The following is a 17,634-nucleotide window of genomic DNA, read 5'->3' as shown; positions in this document are numbered from 1 at the left end:
CTACCGTGGCTTTAAACAAAAGCATTAATAGGCTACATGTGTTTGAATTTGTCAAACCACAGTTTAATTTGTTATTGATCATCCAGCCACATTTAAATGTTTTTTTTATCGCCAAACACATTGAATTAGTGGGCTTAGGCTATATTAAAACTGAGCAGCTTTCTCTGCTCTACAGTTCAGGCTACAGCCTCTGAACCTCCTACTCATGCAGAATACCCTAAAAAAAATACATGTTTTTTAAAATAGGTTTTGTTTGTGAGCGTAGAAGCACGGGCGATTTTAGAAAATTTTGGGGGGCCCGTACAGCGGGGGGCCCCTGTCGTGCCAAGGTGGTCTAGCTTGCAAGCAAAAAGACATACAATGTCTAGACATCCAGAGGTCATACAGACTGCAAAATAAACCCCAATTACACAACTTGTGTAGTGTGTGTGTAGTTGTATTCTTTGCCACTTACATAAGTGCATATCAAACTGACATCTGACACCACAGCACCTCTGCTCTGCCAATCTTGCTTAACATTTAATTTTTATAAGATTAGAAAACCCTCATATAGATATAAATAACAATCAAGCTACATTAGTAGAGCAGAATCAAAATGTAGGCTACTTATTATCTTTTAAAACCTACAATAAAAACAAGCAAATAGAAGGGATATGCCTCTGTTTTGGACATATAGCCCCATTTCTCACAACCGGAGCATGTATCTGAAGCATACAGACCATAATTTCACCGATCCATCAAGTATCAACTATCCATCCTCTGCTTCACCATGTGTCTCTTTCAGGCCACACTGTCTTCTTCCACCACATCTGCCCTATTCTCATCTGTCTGTCAGATATTGCTTGAGCTTCACAGAGCTGATGTGTCCTGAGATTTTCACACACACACACACACACACACACACACACACACACACACACACACACACACACACACCTGCTACTCTGCTGTCTCTCTCCTCTGCTCTCTGGTCTGGGCTGCCTGGTTCTTTTGGGCTAGGTGATGGACTGTCCAACCCGACCGGACGCGCTGGTTTGACCCTGGTTAGTGCCGAAAATCTGACTCGTCAGGCCGGGCTGGGCCTCGGGCGTCATCTCCTTTTTTATTTTTTATTTTGGCCGGCCTCGCCTCGTAATAATTAATGCTAGTGTGTCGGTCCGTGTCGGGTCCGGGCTTCAACAACTGCGGGTCAGATCTGTTACAGTTGATGAGCAAGGCGAGTGTGACACAAAAACTGTAGGCCTACTTAGGCGTTTTTAGAGGTAAGATCTTAAGCCCGAGCCCGAGCCCGACCCGACCCGAAATGTCAATCATTACGTTCGGGTCGGGTCGGGCCGGGCTTCTCTCTCGCTGACTTTTTTTTATTTTTTTTATTTTTTTTTATATATGTTTATAGAAATGTATAAACGATGTGTGGAGATACTAAACTGAGGAATACTTGTTATAAAATAAATAATTAGGGAAAAAAAAACAGAGAGGGCGCTGTAAGGTAATTGCTATTTAACTAAACAGGACAGGAGCCGCAGCGCAGAGCCAGAGCACGCTTTGAGCACGTGAAAGAGCCACTGGTGCATGCTTTGCGCTGCGTTCCATGTCTGGATGAGTGCTGCAAAATGCCCTGTTAGTGTCAGAGGCAGAGCCGAGTTAGTGGCGTGGGCCATGATGTGTAGGAAACACCGAGATTAAATCAGTAATCTTGTCACAACTCACTGTGATGTTGCTACACTAACATCACAGTGCGCCGAATTTGATGCGTTTCGAGGACCTGACTGAGTAGTTTGGCCACGAGACACCGTGGTCCACAAAAAAACAGAAGTCGCCTCATCACAACAACACGTACTGTACTAAACTCTTGCAATGACAATTCAAAGAACTCCTTCCTGTCTCTGTCTTAGAGAGGTAAGATCTTAAGCCCAAGTCTGTCTATTATCCACCCCGTCATTGCTCTTCTTTGTCTCTCTGCGCGCTCTCTCTCTCTCTCTGCGCTCTCTCTCTCTCCCTCTCCCCGTCTCTCTCTCTGCGCTCTCTCTCTCTCCCTCTCCCCGTCTCTCTCTCTGCGCTCTCTCCCTCTCCCCGTCTCTCTCTCTGCGCTCTCTCTCTCTCTTTCTCTCTCTCTCTCTCTCTCTCTCTTAAAGTGCCGCGCTAGATTCTTAAGGACGTACTCTGAGTCCTCACAAATAAAATATGAAATTTCGGGTTTGGTTCGGGCTCGGGCCTGCAAATCAAGTTAATTGCTCGGGTTCGGGCCGGGTCGGGCTTTAATCCCGCGGGCCTGGGTCGGGTCGGGCTGGATTTTTTAGGCCCGATCTTACCTCTAGGCCTTTTACAGTCTGTAAACTTACTGCTGAAGTCGGTGTGGTTTTGGAAACAGCGTGACTGACGTTACTGTTAAACATGCAGCTCATCATAAACACATGACAGTCCAGGATCCTTTTAAAAACGTCATCCTGTCGCAGTTCATTCATGTTGTTTACCAGAGACCGGACATTGAAGAGGAATATGCTGGGCGTCCCGATAGCGCCACTACCAAAATGAAGCCAACTTCACCAGTGACGGCCGACGAGTTTAGCCTACTCTGTTTTGTCCGTCCCGCTCCCTTATAACTTCGCCACAGTGCAACAAGCGTCCGTCAGTGCAACCTGCGTGTGCGGTAGGCTAAAGTAATCCAAGTAATCCTTTTTAAAAAGAGAAAGTAACTGTAATCAGAATACATCAATTTAAACTGTAACTATAACGGAATACAGTTACTCATATTTTGTATTTTAATTACGTAACGCTGTTACATGTAATCCGTTACTCCCCAACCCTGCCCGACACTGACAAACATATGGCTTGCACTGGAGCTTCTTGGCGCTCTCAACAGTAGCCTCATGCTGTCATTATAAGCCACTATGAGCTTTCTTATACTACCTACCTTGTTTATAGCGACACCACAGGTGGGCCGTGTACAAAGGTGTGCAATACGCTTTAAACAATGCAATTTTTACAGATACAGAGTACATGCTAAACTTACGACACATCATGTTTGCTTGTGCATAGAGCTTACAACGCTGCCTGTACATATCTTTATCATCGGACAAGTCATTAACAATAATATGCCCCAAATACTTAATCTTGCTACACACACGTGCAGTGCCAGACAGATGGAAGTCAGGGAAAGTTGACTTTCTGTCTTCTCTGCTTCTAACAATCATAACCTTACTCTTACCAGCATTGTACTTCATGTCAAAGTCAGCACCATACTGTGTGCACGTTCCCAATAGCTGTTGGAGACCAGCACTGTAAGGGCTGAAGATGACCAGGTCGTCTGCATACATGAAGTGATTAATTAGTAGGTCACTGTTGGGGATTTGCATAGGAGTTTGGTGATTGACAATAATTATTAAGCATTAATAATCAATAAGCAGGTCAACTAATTATTAATTATTGAGTTTAATAGAGAAACTAATAAATTTAGGATTAGCGGTCGAAAACAGTAGTAAAACCACTTATTGACTAATAATTACTAGTAAAAAGAATAGATGTATTATTAATTAAATTAAATTAATTGATAACAACTGCGGGGCACCACCCTGAAATCAGGGATCAATGACCAAACAATCAGTCTCGATTATAGAAATCTCTTATAGAGTAGAATAATCAATTAAATATGAAGGCGTAAAGTCGAGCACAGACCCTGATAACCAGCTTTAGCGTCAAAATAGAATGTACACAAATAACCATGGAACAACTACTTTAGTTCAAGGACATTTATTACTAAAATCATCTAGTAGTACACACTCAAGTTCTGGTAATTCAAAGGAATAAACAGTTCAACAAACATACACTCTCAATGCCTTAGAATGGGCGTGTGTGTGTGTGTGTGTGCGTGCGTGCGTGCGTGCGTAGCCTAAGAGGGGGAGGGGAGACGTTGAGTGAGGTCAGACAATGGTCACAGTCACGTCGCTCACACTGATCACTCTGGTACGAACTCTCGTGGCGGAACGCTCGTGTTTGGGGCGGAGTCCCTTATGGCAGCCCGTTGTGTTATATAGGCAGGTATATGTGTGTGTGCGGGTGTGTGTGTGTGGGTGCGCAGCTGCGCACGTGTGTGTGAGTTAGTAGAGAGGAAAAAGGAGAGAGAGAAGAGGGAGAACGGCGGCTAAAAGGGGCGATCGGTTATACTAGTCAGGGCTGAACCCAATCTGTATCCAATACCACAGTGAAGAGCTGACGCTCAGATATCTTCACTGGTCTTCTGACGCGGATACGGAGAATTGCGTTCAGCACGTGACTAACTACCTAGTTAATGTAACTAGTAAACATCGATCGGCCAGGTCCTAACAAAATCATGCTTAATTCGAGTCGCTGCCCAGACAAAAGCTCTCTTACTGAAGCGTGCTTCCCAGCGCTGATGAGGTCCGTCGACCTGATGGCCTGGGGCTGCTGTAGCGTCCCACAGCGGGATAAAACTGGTCGTCCTCTGGAAGGGTGGCAGGAAGGAGGGCCAGCTGAGTTAACATTGATGATGGCGGGGTCCTTGGCGGAGTCCGGCGTTGGCGCGTGAAGAAAGGTGATCTTCACTCCTGCGGCAGATGTGGGAGGGAGAGAGCGGCGGTTGCGCGGTGGTCTCCACAGGATCCAGGTGTTTCAGATGAAACTTGAGGCAGTTTACTTGTCCAGCAAGCTCAGAACTGCGGCCTAGGTCTTGAGTCCAAACGTTTGGTGCGCCCCCTTTAGTAACTGGCTGCGTGAAGCCGGAGCTCCTTGCAGCACTTCGTTACCTGGGAAAAAGCAAGGAGCTGCGCGTCGCCGGGGCACTTAAACCTTTGCTGACGTCACGGGGACACCTGGGGCTTCCCCCAGGTGCTGACCAATGGGAGGCCAGTGTTTGAACGTCTGGGTGGAATCACACCTGGATGTGATTTAACGGATGTTCGCTGCTGGCGCGCATCCTTTGTCCTCAGCTGGTTTTTATGGTCCTTTGTTTGAAACATGTGGGTTGAGGTCCCAACATCACCAACCCTACAACCTGTACCACATATATTCAACATCAGAGACAAATCATTCATGTACACATTAAAAAGAAAGGGAGACAGGATGGCGGACACCATTGGTCACATGGTAGGGGTCACATTCCCCCATCTCACTCGCATTGCCTGATGCGAGTACCAATCTACCAGAATTCTAATTAAAAAGCCAGGGACCCCACTTTTAGACAATTTCAAGAATTATTTCACACGGTCGAATGCTTTAGATGCATCGATAAAGCACAAGAACATTGTAGAATTTTGCCTATTAGCTACATTTATCTAAGATTTCCTTTAGTTTTTGTTTAAAACCAAACTGATTGTCTGTAGACATGATGTATCTCTCAAATCTACTCAGTAGAACTGTCTCCAGCACCTTGGACATGACACTGGCTAGAGCTATTGGCCGGTAATTATCTGAGCTGTTCAGCTTCCCCACTTTATCTTTAACTCATTGAGTGCCAACCACGTAATTTCTCGTTTTTCGTTCCCATGCGTTGAGTGCCAAAAAGGAGATTTTTCGTTTTTTGCTTTTTTTTTATATTATGAAAATAGACACTTAAATACACATTATATGTAAATTTGGGGACTCTACGACGAGGAGAACTGAAATAGATGACGATCAAAGTCACATGACAGCTCATGATCTGGAAGTTTTTATCATAACTCGGCTTCTGCAAACGGAGTTCTGCATGCAGATGCAGCGCAGCTGCTCCGCAGCTGCTCTGCTCTCACCCGCGCTGCTGCAGCAGCTCGGAGCTGAACCAGGAAGCTCTCAGCCGACAGTCCCGCCCGGTCTTCACCTCGAGCAACACCGTGTCCTCCCCAAAGTCCTCCCGCGGTAAAATCTGATGGTCTCTGGGCCAAAGCAGACCGGCACCACCGACCCGTACCACAGCAGGACCGCGACCACCGGCGGGACCGGTCTTCCCGAGCCGCGGTGGCCGACAGACCCTCACGCTCCGCGGCGAGTGGCTGTGACATGGCACGGTGCGTCTGTGTTATTGTTGTTTAGTGGCGCCCCCCCCGCCCCCGCTGGTGGATTTGTGAATAGAACAACAACTGTTGTATATATTTATCTTATACGAGCCCTTTGATCCAGAAATGCGAGTGTCAGAAGAGCGACAGACACAAACAGCGCACCTTTCATAAAAGACGCTCTATCTCCTTTTCTAGAAAAAAAGGAGGGATTTTGGTGAAACCCAGCCATGTTTAGCTTGAGTTTTCTCAGGAACGGAGGCACGTAGAAACAAACGGTTTGTGGTCATTTGAAGCATTAAGTTAAACCTTTCAATTGAGCTACAGTATGTGTTGGTGGCAATAATATAGAATACACTATGGCTCTACATAAAAAGTCAAAAATGGTCTAAATTGCCGGTACACTCGACTAAAACTTTGGAAAGGAGCGCGGCACTCAATGAGTTAATAACTGGCACTAGCTAGTTTAACAGTTCATAATATATTCATATTATTATGGTTGTTGTTGTGAGTGTGAGATTTTGTCAGTTTCACCTCGACACAACTTCTTCAGATTCAGAACAAACATCGACCTGAACTCAAGTCGATGTTTGTTCTGAATTAGAGGTCAAAGGTCAAATGTCGTGGTGACTGGATAAACATGGATTTAATGTGAAAGGAGGTCAACAACTGTAATATAGTTATAGTGATATACATATCACATATCATATTCCTTGAACCGCCACCTTACCGTGGTGGAGGGGTTTGAGCACCCGAATGATCCTAGGAGCTATGTTGTCCGGGGCTTAATGCCCCTGGTAGGGTCTCCCAAGGCAAACAGGTCCTAGGGGACGGGTCAGACAAAGAGCGGTTCAAAGCCCCTTATGAAGAAGAAAACAGCAAGGAAGTGTACGTCGCCCGGACTGGCGTTACCGGGGCCCCACCCTGGAGCCAGGCCTGGGGTCGGGGCTCGCAGGCGAGCGTCTGGTGGCCGGGTCTTGGCCCACGGGACCCGGCCGGCCGCAGCCCGAACGAGCGACGTGGGCCCGCCACCTGCGGGAGGGTTCATAAGGGGAAGGTGCCGTGTGATTTGGGTGGCAGCCATGGGCGGGGGCCCCGGCGACCCAATCCCCGGACGACGACTCTGGCTTTAGGGACATGGAATGTCACCTCGCTGGGGGGGAAAGAGCCTGAGCTTGTGCGGGAGGCTGAGAGGTATCGACTAGAGATAGTCGGGCTCACCTCCATGCACAGACTGGGCTCTGGAACCCAACTCCTTGAGAGAGGTTGGACTCTCTTCCACTCTGGAGTTGCCCATGGTGAGAGGCGGCGAGCTGGTGTGGGCTTGCTCATAGCTCCCCAGCTCAGCCTCCATGTGTTGGAGTTCTCCCCACTTAATGAGAGGGTCGCTTCCCTGCGCCTTCGGGTCGGGGATAGGTCTCTCACTGTCGTTTCGGCCTACGGGCCGAACGGCAGTGCAGAGTACCCGGCCTTCCTGGAGGCCCTGGGAGGGGTGCTGGAAAGTGCCCCAACTGGGGACTCCATCGTTCTGTTGGGGGACTTCAACGCTCACGTGGGCAGCGACAGTGTTACCTGGAGAGGTGTGATTGGGAGGAACGGCCTCCCCGATCTGAACCCGAGCGGTGTTTTGTTATTGGACTTCTGTGCTAACCACAGTCTGTCCATAACGAACACCATGTTCGAGCATAAGGGTGTCCATCAGTGCACGTGGCACCAGGACACCCTAGGACGGAGGTCAATGATCGACTTTGTAGTCGTGTCATCTGACCTCCGGCCGTATGTCTTGGACACTCGGGTGAAGAGAGGGGCTGAGCTGTCAACTGATCACCACCTGGTGGTGAGTTGGATCCGCTGGCAGGGGAGGAAGCTGGTCAGACCTGGAAGACCCAAGCGTATCGTGAGGGTCTGCTGGGAACGTCTGGCAGAATCCCCTGTCAGGGAGGTCTTCAACTCCCACCTCCGGGAGAGCTTTGACTGGATTCCGAGGGAGGCCGGAGACATTGAGTCCGAATGGACCATGTTCTCCACTTCCATTGTTGACACGGCCGTCCGGAGCTGCGGCCGTAAGGTCTCCGGCGCCTGTTGCGGCGGCAATCCCCGAACCCGGTGGTGGACACCGGAAGTAAGGGAGGCCGTCAAGCTGAAGAAGGAGTCCTACCGAGCCTGGCTAGCTCGGGGGACCCCCGAGGCAGCTGACGGGTACCGGCAGGCCAAGCGGACTGCAGCCCGGGCGGTCACGGAAGCAAAAACTCGGGTCTGGGAAAAGTTCGGGGAGGCCATGGAGGAAGACTACCGGTCAGCCTCGAGGAAATTCTGGCAAACCATCCGGCGCCTCAGGAGGGGGAAGCAGTGCTCCGCCAACACTGTTTACAGTGGAGGAGGGGAGCTGTTGACCTCGACTGGGGATATCGTCGGGCGGTGGAAGGAATACTTCGAGGATCTCCTCAATCCCACTGAAACGCCTTCCGTCGAGGAAGCAGAGGCTGCGGATTCAGAGGTTGATTCATTCATCACCCAAGCTGAAGTCACTGAGGTAGTCCGGAAGCTCCTCAGTGGCAAGGCACCGGGGGTGGATGAGATCCGCCCTGAGTACCTCAAGTCTCTGGATGTTGCGGGGCTGTCGTGGCTGACACGCCTCTGCAGCATCGCGTGGCAGTCGGGGACAGTGCCTCTGGACTGGCAGACCGGGGTGGTGGTCCCTCTCTTCAAAAAGGGGGACCGGAGGGTGTGTTCCAACTACCGGGGGATCACACTCCTCAGCCTCCCGGGGAAAGTCTATTCCAGGGTGCTGGAGAGGAGAATTCGGCCGATAGTCGAACCTCGGATTCAGGAGGAACAATGCGGTTTTCGGCCTGGCCGTGGAACGCTGGACCAGCTCTACACCCTCCGCAGGGTGCTCGAGGGCGCATGGGAGTTTGCCCAACCAGTCCACATGTGTTTTGTGGACTTGGAGAAGGCTTTTGACCGTGTCCCAAGTGGCATCCTGTTGGAGGTGGTCCGAGAGTATGGGGTCGGAGGCCCTCTGCTGAGGGCTGTACGGTCCCTGTATGACCGGAGCAGGAGCTTGGTTCGCATTGCCGGCAGTAAGTCAGACCTGTTCCCAGTGCGTGTTGGACTCCGGCAGGGCTGCCCTTTGTCACCGGTTCTGTTCATTATTTTTATGGACAGAATTTCTAGGCGCAGCCAAGTGCCGGAGGGGGTACGGTTCGGGAGCCACTTGATTTCATCTCTGCTTTTTGCAGATGATGTGGTCTTGTTGGCTCCCTCGAGCCAGGACCTTCAGCATGCACTGGGGCGGTTTGCAGCCGAGTGTGAAGCAGCTGGGATGAGAATCAGCACCACTAAGTCTGAGGCCATGGTTCTCAACCGGAAAAAGGTGGCTTGCACCCTCCAGGTCGGGGGAGAGTTCCTGCCTCAGGTGGAGGAGTTTAAGTATCTTGGGGTCTTGTTCACGAGTGAGGGGAGAACGGAGCGCGAGATCGACAGGCGGATGGGTGCGGTGGCCGCAGTAATGCGGTCATTGTATCGGTCCGTCGTGGTGAAGAAGGAGCTGAGCCGAAAGGCAAAGCTCTCGATTTACCAGTCGATCTACGTTCCCACCCTCACCTATGGTCATGAACTCTGGGTCATGACCGAAAGAACTGGATCCCGGATACAAGCGGCCGAAATGAGTTTCCTCCGCAGGGTGGCGGGGCGCTCCCTTAGAGATAGGGTGAGGAGCTCCGTCACCCGGGAGGAGCTCGGAGTAGAGCCGCTGCTCCTCCACATCGAGAGGAGTCAGCTGAGGTGGCTCGGGCACCTGTATAGGATGCCCCCTGGACGCCTCCCTCGTGAGGTGTTCCGGGCATGTCCCACCGGGAGGAGGCCCCGAGGAAGACCCAGGACACGCAGGAGTGACTACGTCACTCGGCTGGCCTGGGAACGCCTTGGGGTCCCCCCGGAAGAGCTGGAGGAAGTGTCCGGGGAGAGGGAAGTCTGGGGATCCCTGCTCTGACTGCTGCCCCCGCGACCCGGACTCGGATAATGCGGCGGACAATGGATGGATGGATGATATACAGGTGATCAGACTCTGTGTGTGTTTCTGGTTTCCCTCTCAGACCGACTGAAGTCCTGAAGATGAGTGTTAATGTGGAGGAAGAGGTGGACGGACCAGAGTCTCCAGGATCCATCTGTCAGTCTGTGAAGAGTGACTGGTCCAGAGAAGAACCTCTTTTCTTCAGAACTGGACCTGGACCTGGATCCATCTGTCAGTCTGTGAAGAGTGACTGGTCCAGAGAAGAACCTCTTTTCTTCAGACCTGGACCTGGACCTGGACCTGGATCCATCTGTCAGTCTGTGAAGAGTGACTGGTCCAGAGATGAATCGCTTTGGTTCAGACCTGGACCTGGACCTGGACCTGGATCCATCTGTCAGTCCATTAACAGTGACTGGTCCAGAGATGAATCGCTTTGGTTCAGACCTGGACCTGGACCTGGACCTGGATCCATCTGTGAGTCCATGAACAGTGACTGGTCCAGAGATGAATCACTTTGGTTCAGACCTGGACCTGGACCTGGACCTCTTTACTTCAGACCTGGACATGGATCCATCTGTCAGTCCGTGAAGAGTAACTGGTCCAGAGATGAACCTCTTTACTTCAGACCTGGACCTGGACCTGGACCTTCAGAGTCACGGTAAGAGACAGTTTCTACTCTAAACTGAGCTGAAGATGATTCTGGAGTTGCTGCACCAACAGCAGCCAGTGGAGCTGTGACTGTGACATGTTGTTGATCCAGAAATGTCTTGACAGGAGGAAGAGGAGTGTTGTCTCTGTGGACCAGCAGCTGTCCTGCTGTGGTCTCTGTCAGGACGTCCTGAAGGATCCAGTCTCCACCAGCTGTGGACACTGGTTCTGCAGACAATGCTTCACCTCAGACTGGGACCAGTCTGGTTCTTCAGGACCCCCCTCCTGTCCCCAGTGTGGAAAAAGACCCAGAACCAGAGGTGAGCTGCAGACAGCCAATCAGAGCAGCTGTGGACAAGGTGAGACTGAACATCTGTCTGCTGATGTGGTCATTTGTTGTTTTCTCCAGAGTCATTGTTCCATCACACAGCACTGACATTTAAGATGATGATTCAAACCTTCTCTTTGTTGTCTGTAGTTTTTCTGTATCTGATCAAAATAATCTGATCAGATTGTCAGACTCTCTGTCTTCAGTCTGACTCTGTCTCTTCTCTCTCAGCAGATCGTGGTCTGCAGGAGGTTTTAGATCAACATAAGATCAGTCTGAGGAGCAGATGTGAACGAGTGACTGAAGGAACTGAGGGAACAGGAAGTGGAACCCTCCTCAACAGCGTCTACACTGAGCTCTACATCACAGAGGGACAGAGTGAAGAGGTTAATACCCAACATGAGGTGAGACAGCTGGAGACAACGTCCAAGAAGAGGTCCCTCCATGACACTCCAATCAAGTGCAACGACATCTTTAAAGACTTACCAGTCCAAGAGACAGAGGACGTCTCGACAGTCTCACCTGTCCAACAGAGAGAGGACGTCTCTACGGTCTCACCTGTCCAACAGAGAAAGGACGTCTCTACGGTCTCACCTGTCCAACAGAGAGAGGATGTCTCTACGGTCTCACCCTTCCAACAGAGAGAGGACGTCTCTACAGTCTCACCTGTCCAACAGAGAGAGGACGTCTCTACGGTCTCACTTGTCCAACAGAGACCCATCAGAGTGGTTCTAACCAACGGCGTCGCTGGCGTTGGAAAAACCTTCTTGGTGCAGAAGTTCACTCTGGACTGGGCTGAGGGCTTGGAGAACCAAGATGTCAGTCTGCTGGTTCTGCTTTCGTTCAGGGAGCTGAACCTGATGAGAGATCAGCGGTTGAGTCTTCTCAGGCTGCTCCATGTTTTCCATCCAACATTACAGAAGGTCACAGCAGAGCAGCTGGCTGTCTGTAAACTTGTCTTCATCTTTGACGGCCTGGATGAAAGCCGACTGTCACTGGACTTCAACAACAGGGAGGTTGTGTCTGATGTCACACAGACCTCATCAGTCAACGTGCTGCTGACAAACCTCATCCAGGGGAATCTGCTTCCCTCGGCTCTGGTCTGGATCACCTCCAGACCTGCAGCAGCCAATCAGATCCCTCCTACATGTGTTGACAGGGTGACAGAGGTCCGAGGCTTCACTGACGCCCAAATGGAGGAGTACTTCAGGAGGAGGTCCAGTGATGAAGATCTGTCCAGAAGAATCATCTCACACATCAAGACGTCCAGGACCCTCCACATCATGTGTCAAGTCCCAGTCTTCTGCTGGATCAGTGCTACAGTTCTGGAGCACATGTTGACCACAGAGCATAGAGGAGAGCTGCCCAAGACCACGACTGACCTGTTCTCACACTTCCTGCTGGTACAGACAAAGAGGAAGAACAACAAGTACGGTGAAGGACATGAGACGAGTCCACAGGAGCTGACGGAGGCCGACAGGGAAGTTCTTCTGAAGCTGGGGATGCTGGCGTTTGAACAGCTGGAGGAAGGAAACATCATGTTCTACCAAGAAGACCTGGAGCAGTGTGGTCTGGATGTCACAGAGGCCTTGGTGAACTCTGGACTCTGTACTGAGATCTTCAAAAGAGAGAGTGTGATCTTCCAGAAAACTGTCTACTGCTTTGTTCATCTGAGTGTTCAGGAGTTTCTGGCTGCAGTCTACATGTTCCACTGTTTCACCAACAGGAACACACAGGTCCTGGAGAACTTCCCGGGAAAACAACATGATGATTTAACCCTGGATGTCTTCCTGCAGAGAGCCATGCAGAAATCCCTCAGCAGTAGAAATGGTCACCTGGACCTGTTTGTTCGCTTCCTTCATGGCCTCTCTCTGGAGTCCAACCAGAGGCTGTTAGGAGGTCTGCTGGGCCAGACAGGCAACAGTCCAGGAACCATCCAGAGAACCATCAACAACCTGAAGGAGATGAAGAGTGATGAAATCTCTCCTGACAGAAGCATCAACATCTTCCACTGTCTGACGGAGATGAAGGACAAGTCAGTTCATCAGGAGATCCAACAGTTCCTGGAGTCAAAGAACAGATCAAAGCAGAAACTCTCTGAGATCCAGTGTTCAGCTCTGGCCTACATGCTGCAGATGTCAGAGCAGGTTCTGGACCAGTTGGACCTGATGGAGTACAACACATCACCAGAGGGACGACGGAGACTGATCCCAGCTGTGAGGAACTGCAGGAAGGCTGGGTGAGTCCAGACATGATCAATATAATTATTGGGGGCGATGTTTAGCTCAGTTCGTAGAGCACCCGCCCCATGTGTTGAGGCTATAGTCCTCACTGCAGGTGAGCAGTGAGGTTCGAATCCCACATCTGCGTGTTGCCCCCCCTCCCCCCAAATTAGTAATATAATTATTGATCAGTCAAGTCTCAGTTGATATTTTTCAGCTCGCTGTGATATTGCTGATTAATCACAAAGTAATTATGATTTTTTTTTTAATTGACTTTTCGGTTTTATTCAAATCTTCCACCTCAGTGTTTCCAGGTGTTAGTGTGACTGCGCATGAACCATAGATTTAACCCTTCAGGCTGGGAACACACTACGCGATTTCCACGGTCGTTGTCGATTTAGAAAAGACAATGAGTTCACACTAACCATCTGGCTTTAGCAGATTTTTACTTGGGATGACACACTTAACGCCTGCACCAGATGATTTGTCAAACCATCTGAAGACACCTGAAGATACCAAACTCTGGCTATAAAACATGTGACTCGCTTTATCATATTCCTGCCAACATCATACAGTGGCTAACCACCTGCCTGTTAGTGGAGGTGACCCCCCCCAAAAAAAAAAAAACTAAAAATTGATGTTCCGTTTCCGTGTTCCAAGGCAACCATATAACACATTTAACAAAGTGTAAACAGACATCCACAATATACGGCTTGCTGCTGCTGTTGTTTTTACACCTATTGTCACGTTTGGACTGGTCACTTTGAAGAAGCACACCAAGAAAATTACCAGTACCATACAATTCAATATACAAAATTTTAAACAAATCAGACCTTTTATTACAACTGTGGCCGCAAAAGCATACCTGCACTGTATGATTTTGTTTGTCTGTTTCACAACCTGGCTGTTTGCTGGTGTCACCACCCTTAAACCTATTAAACAGTTATACAAAAAAGCCATTAAGGTCCCCAGTCTTTCCATCTCATGTTATTCAAAAGTTATTGTCACATTTATAGGTCACTGAATGGGCTGGCACCACCACCAGTGTGAGAGAACTGATACCTCAGTACCAAGTCGATCATGACATGTAAAAAATACATCGGTACCTGCATTTTTTCTCGGCGGACTGTGTCGATCACTGTCGGGACTGATGCGGAAAGAATACACACGTGAGTCTGAGCAGTGCGTGGTCTCCGTGTGGCTGCAGTCGAGCTTGCAGCCGGACCTCGAGCCTCTAGCTGCTGCTAGTGTGCACCACAAGTTTGAGCTCATGTAAACATGACGACATACATGTGTCTTTCTCCCATCAGTTGTCATTATGGAAACATGACGCTCTGACAGTGGTGCGGCATGTGACCATAATAAATCCATGGTATGGAAAGGGGTCCGCCCGCTATTCCGACATGTCTCTATTTAGACATGCCGCTATTCTGACATCCCTCTATCTAGACATGCCGGTATTCAGACACTTTTTGGTATCGCTATTCCGACACGTCAACTTTTTTTTTTTTTACAGCTGCGATACCCAGGCGCGTCTCTCTCTTTTTTTCTTTTCAGCATGCCTATCACCGGTTTGATGAGGGAGTGATGTTCTTAATCTCAACAACTAAACTATCAAGTCACACACAAAACTGACACACATGATAAACAAACAGAACTATGGTCTATATGGAGGTTTTAATGGTAACTAACTCAAAGTTTGTGTTTGCCTCTTTATTTTCTTTTTGCCACAGGCTTTCCTGTTTGTGTACAATTTAGGCTAGTCCTCCCGTTTATCAAAATTACAGAAAGAAGTGGCAGGCTTTTGCTCGGCGGCAGAGGGAGAGAGTGTGAGAGCGACATGAGCAAAGCAGCAGAGACATTTACTGCTCCACAAAGTGTACACAAAGAGGAAAGCCGGTGGCAAAAAGAGAAGGCAAACACATGAGCCACGAGTCTCTAATCTTATGTAATCTGCCCCTTTATCCCAGAAAATCTTTTTTTTTTCTTTTACCTAGATGTTAAAACAATGTAAAGCAGGATTTCCACGATAGTTACCATTACTTTACACGCCTTTCCACTTCACAGTTACTGCTCTACTGGACTCGGTTTAGGTCATTTTCCATTACAGCTGAGTCCTTCACAGTTCCTCCTCAGGACTGCGTTGTCTCGCTCTTTATTCTCTCCTCTCGTCAGCTCCAAACACACGTGCACCTCGTTAACTCAGGTGACAGAATTGCTCCTGTTCCTCAAAAAAGGTGTAAACCACGGCACGCCAGGGTCAAAATGGGTGTAAATGTCCGCACTTTTTCCCGTTGGGTTTTTGCTTGATAGATCCCAAATTTGGCGAAGAAAAGTGCATACGTACAAAACCGGGGAAAATGGTGTAAAAAAAAAAGGTGTATCCACAATGATAAATGAGGCCCCTGGACTAGTCTTGGTCTTGTCTTGGTCTTGATAGTCTCTGGTCTTGGTAGTGTCTTGGTCTCGGTTTAGGCTGTCTTGACTACAAGTCTAGCAGGTCAACTGCTCCCAACCAGGATAAAAGCTGGGTTTAACTTCTCCTGCTGTTGTATTGGTTCAGTCAGTCTGATTGGAGATCAATTATTCAAATCAGAGATCAATGATTCAAACCCACAGCAGCTGCACTGAGATCACGATCAGCTGTAGTGTAGCTCTGCCTCCACCTGGTGGAAGAGACACACACACACACACCACACACACACACACACACACACACACACACACACACACACACACACACACACACACACACACACACACACACACACACACACACACACACAGTGATGGGCTTTACAATTTAATGTTAATTATATATAAAATACACATAAAGATATGAAAGTAATACAAATATTTACTTTCACCTCATAAACATCAACATCACCCCTGAACAGGAGAGGGAGGGGCTCAGAGTGATCAGAGTCACTGAGCTACTTTAACCTCCAGCTCAGTGCACGAGGCACCAGAACAACCTGAAGAATAAAGATCAACAACAACCACCTGTCACTGATCAGTGTGGACCTGCAGCCAAAACTGATCAGTGATCAGCTGTGGATCAATTGATCGATGCAGAGCCTCAACCACAGGTGTATTACCTAACAGCCCCCCTACCGGAAAAACAAGACAGAAGATGAAGGTCAAGTAAAAAGACTGACCACAGCTCATTTACAGACACTCAGACTGAGGTCCTGAAAGAGGGCAGCGCCCCCTTCAGGCAGAGAGAGACAGCACAGCACGACACGACACAACGCGACCCAAAGCCTCAGACTGAAGCTGCAGCTGTGAGACTGAAGATCAAACTGAGAGAAGATGAGCTGAAGCTCAGATGTTCATCACATCATCATGTCCTGTCATCAGATGCATCAACTGTGTTTTTACTGCAGCTTTCATCTCATTTCATTCTGACACGTTTCATATTTTCTCTCTTCACAGACTTGCTGATTGTGGACTCTCAGAGAGTCACTGTGAAGTTGTGGCCTCAGCTCTGAAGTCCAAACCCTCCCACCTGACAAAACTGGACCTGAGTAGAAACGACCTGAGTGATTCATCAGTGAAGGTTCTGTGTGCTGGACTGGAGAGTCCAAACTGTAGACTGGAGACTCTGAGGTTAGTTCACTGACTGGACCTGTTGGACTTCTGTCTGTGTTCAGTTCAAATGTGTGAAGTTCAGTTTCTGACTCTATGTTACTGCAGCTGGTAGAAAGTGAAGGGTCAGAGGTCACTCAGAAGTCAGTGTGATGGTGATGATGATGATGATGATGTTGATGATGATGATGATGATGATGATGATGATGATGATGATGATGATGATGATGATGATGATGATGATGATGATGATGAGCTGGCTCTCAAATGAAGCTGCTAACATAGAGCAGCTGAGCTGAAGCTGAGCAGATGTGATCTAGATCTGCGTTTTCCCTCTTTGCTTGGTTCAGGGTCAAAGGTGAAAGCAGCTTCTCAGTGTAAGAGGTTAAAGTCCTGTAGCTCAGAGAACAGTGTTGGTTTGATGATCCCACTGTGGAGACACTGAGGCTCATGAACATCAACACTGGGCTCCAAGGAAGGAAGCTTCAGTTCATGGTCACATGACAACAAGGAGCTTTGTCCTCAACTCACTGCTTTTATTATTTATTCAGATTGAAGGACTGCAGTTTGTCAGAGATCAGCTGTTCTTCTCTGGGCTCAGCTCTGAAGTCCAATCCCTCCCACCTGAGACACCTGGACCTGAGTGACAACAACAACCTGCAGGATTCAGACCTGAAGGATCTGAGTGGTTTTCTGGAGAGTCCAGACTGTAGACTGGAGACTCTGAGGTCAGTTCACTGACTGTTACTGTTGTAGATCTTTGATCCACAACTGAACCTGATTGATCTTCACTCAGAACTTGAATCATTGACTTTGATGTGATGAATGAAGGATGTTTGAAATAGT

At 48.8% G+C, this 17,634-nt stretch overlaps 1 protein-coding gene and 1 long non-coding RNA gene across 2 annotated transcripts in view; one reads left to right on the top strand and one right to left on the bottom strand.

The window, feature by feature from the left end:
* Nucleotides 1-17,634, top strand: part of LOC311000760 (NACHT, LRR and PYD domains-containing protein 3-like) — a 164,394-nt gene that overhangs the window by 41,775 nt on the left and 104,985 nt on the right. Inside the window, exons 7-9 of the mRNA XM_083991589.1 lie at nucleotides 11,213-11,466; nucleotides 11,692-13,217; nucleotides 16,636-16,809. Of these exons, the coding sequence (XP_083847715.1) occupies nucleotides 11,213-11,466; nucleotides 11,692-13,217; nucleotides 16,636-16,809 (1,954 nt within the window). The remainder of the gene's footprint in view (nucleotides 1-11,212; nucleotides 11,467-11,691; nucleotides 13,218-16,635; nucleotides 16,810-17,634) is intronic.
* Nucleotides 10,138-17,634, bottom strand: part of LOC311000770 — a 128,403-nt gene continuing 120,906 nt past the window's right edge. The window contains exons 3-4 of the long non-coding RNA XR_014596104.1: nucleotides 10,561-10,647; nucleotides 10,138-10,221 (exon numbers count right to left, since the gene is read on the bottom strand). This is a non-coding gene — a long non-coding RNA (uncharacterized lncRNA). The remainder of the gene's footprint in view (nucleotides 10,222-10,560; nucleotides 10,648-17,634) is intronic.

Source organism: Trachurus trachurus (genome assembly GCF_905171665.1).
Source record: "Trachurus trachurus genome assembly, chromosome: 17".
Classification (NCBI taxonomy): Eukaryota; Metazoa; Chordata; class Actinopteri; order Carangiformes; family Carangidae; genus Trachurus; species Trachurus trachurus.
The sequence above is the reverse complement of the archived record's forward strand: the minus strand, read 5'-3'. Positions and strand labels throughout refer to the sequence as shown.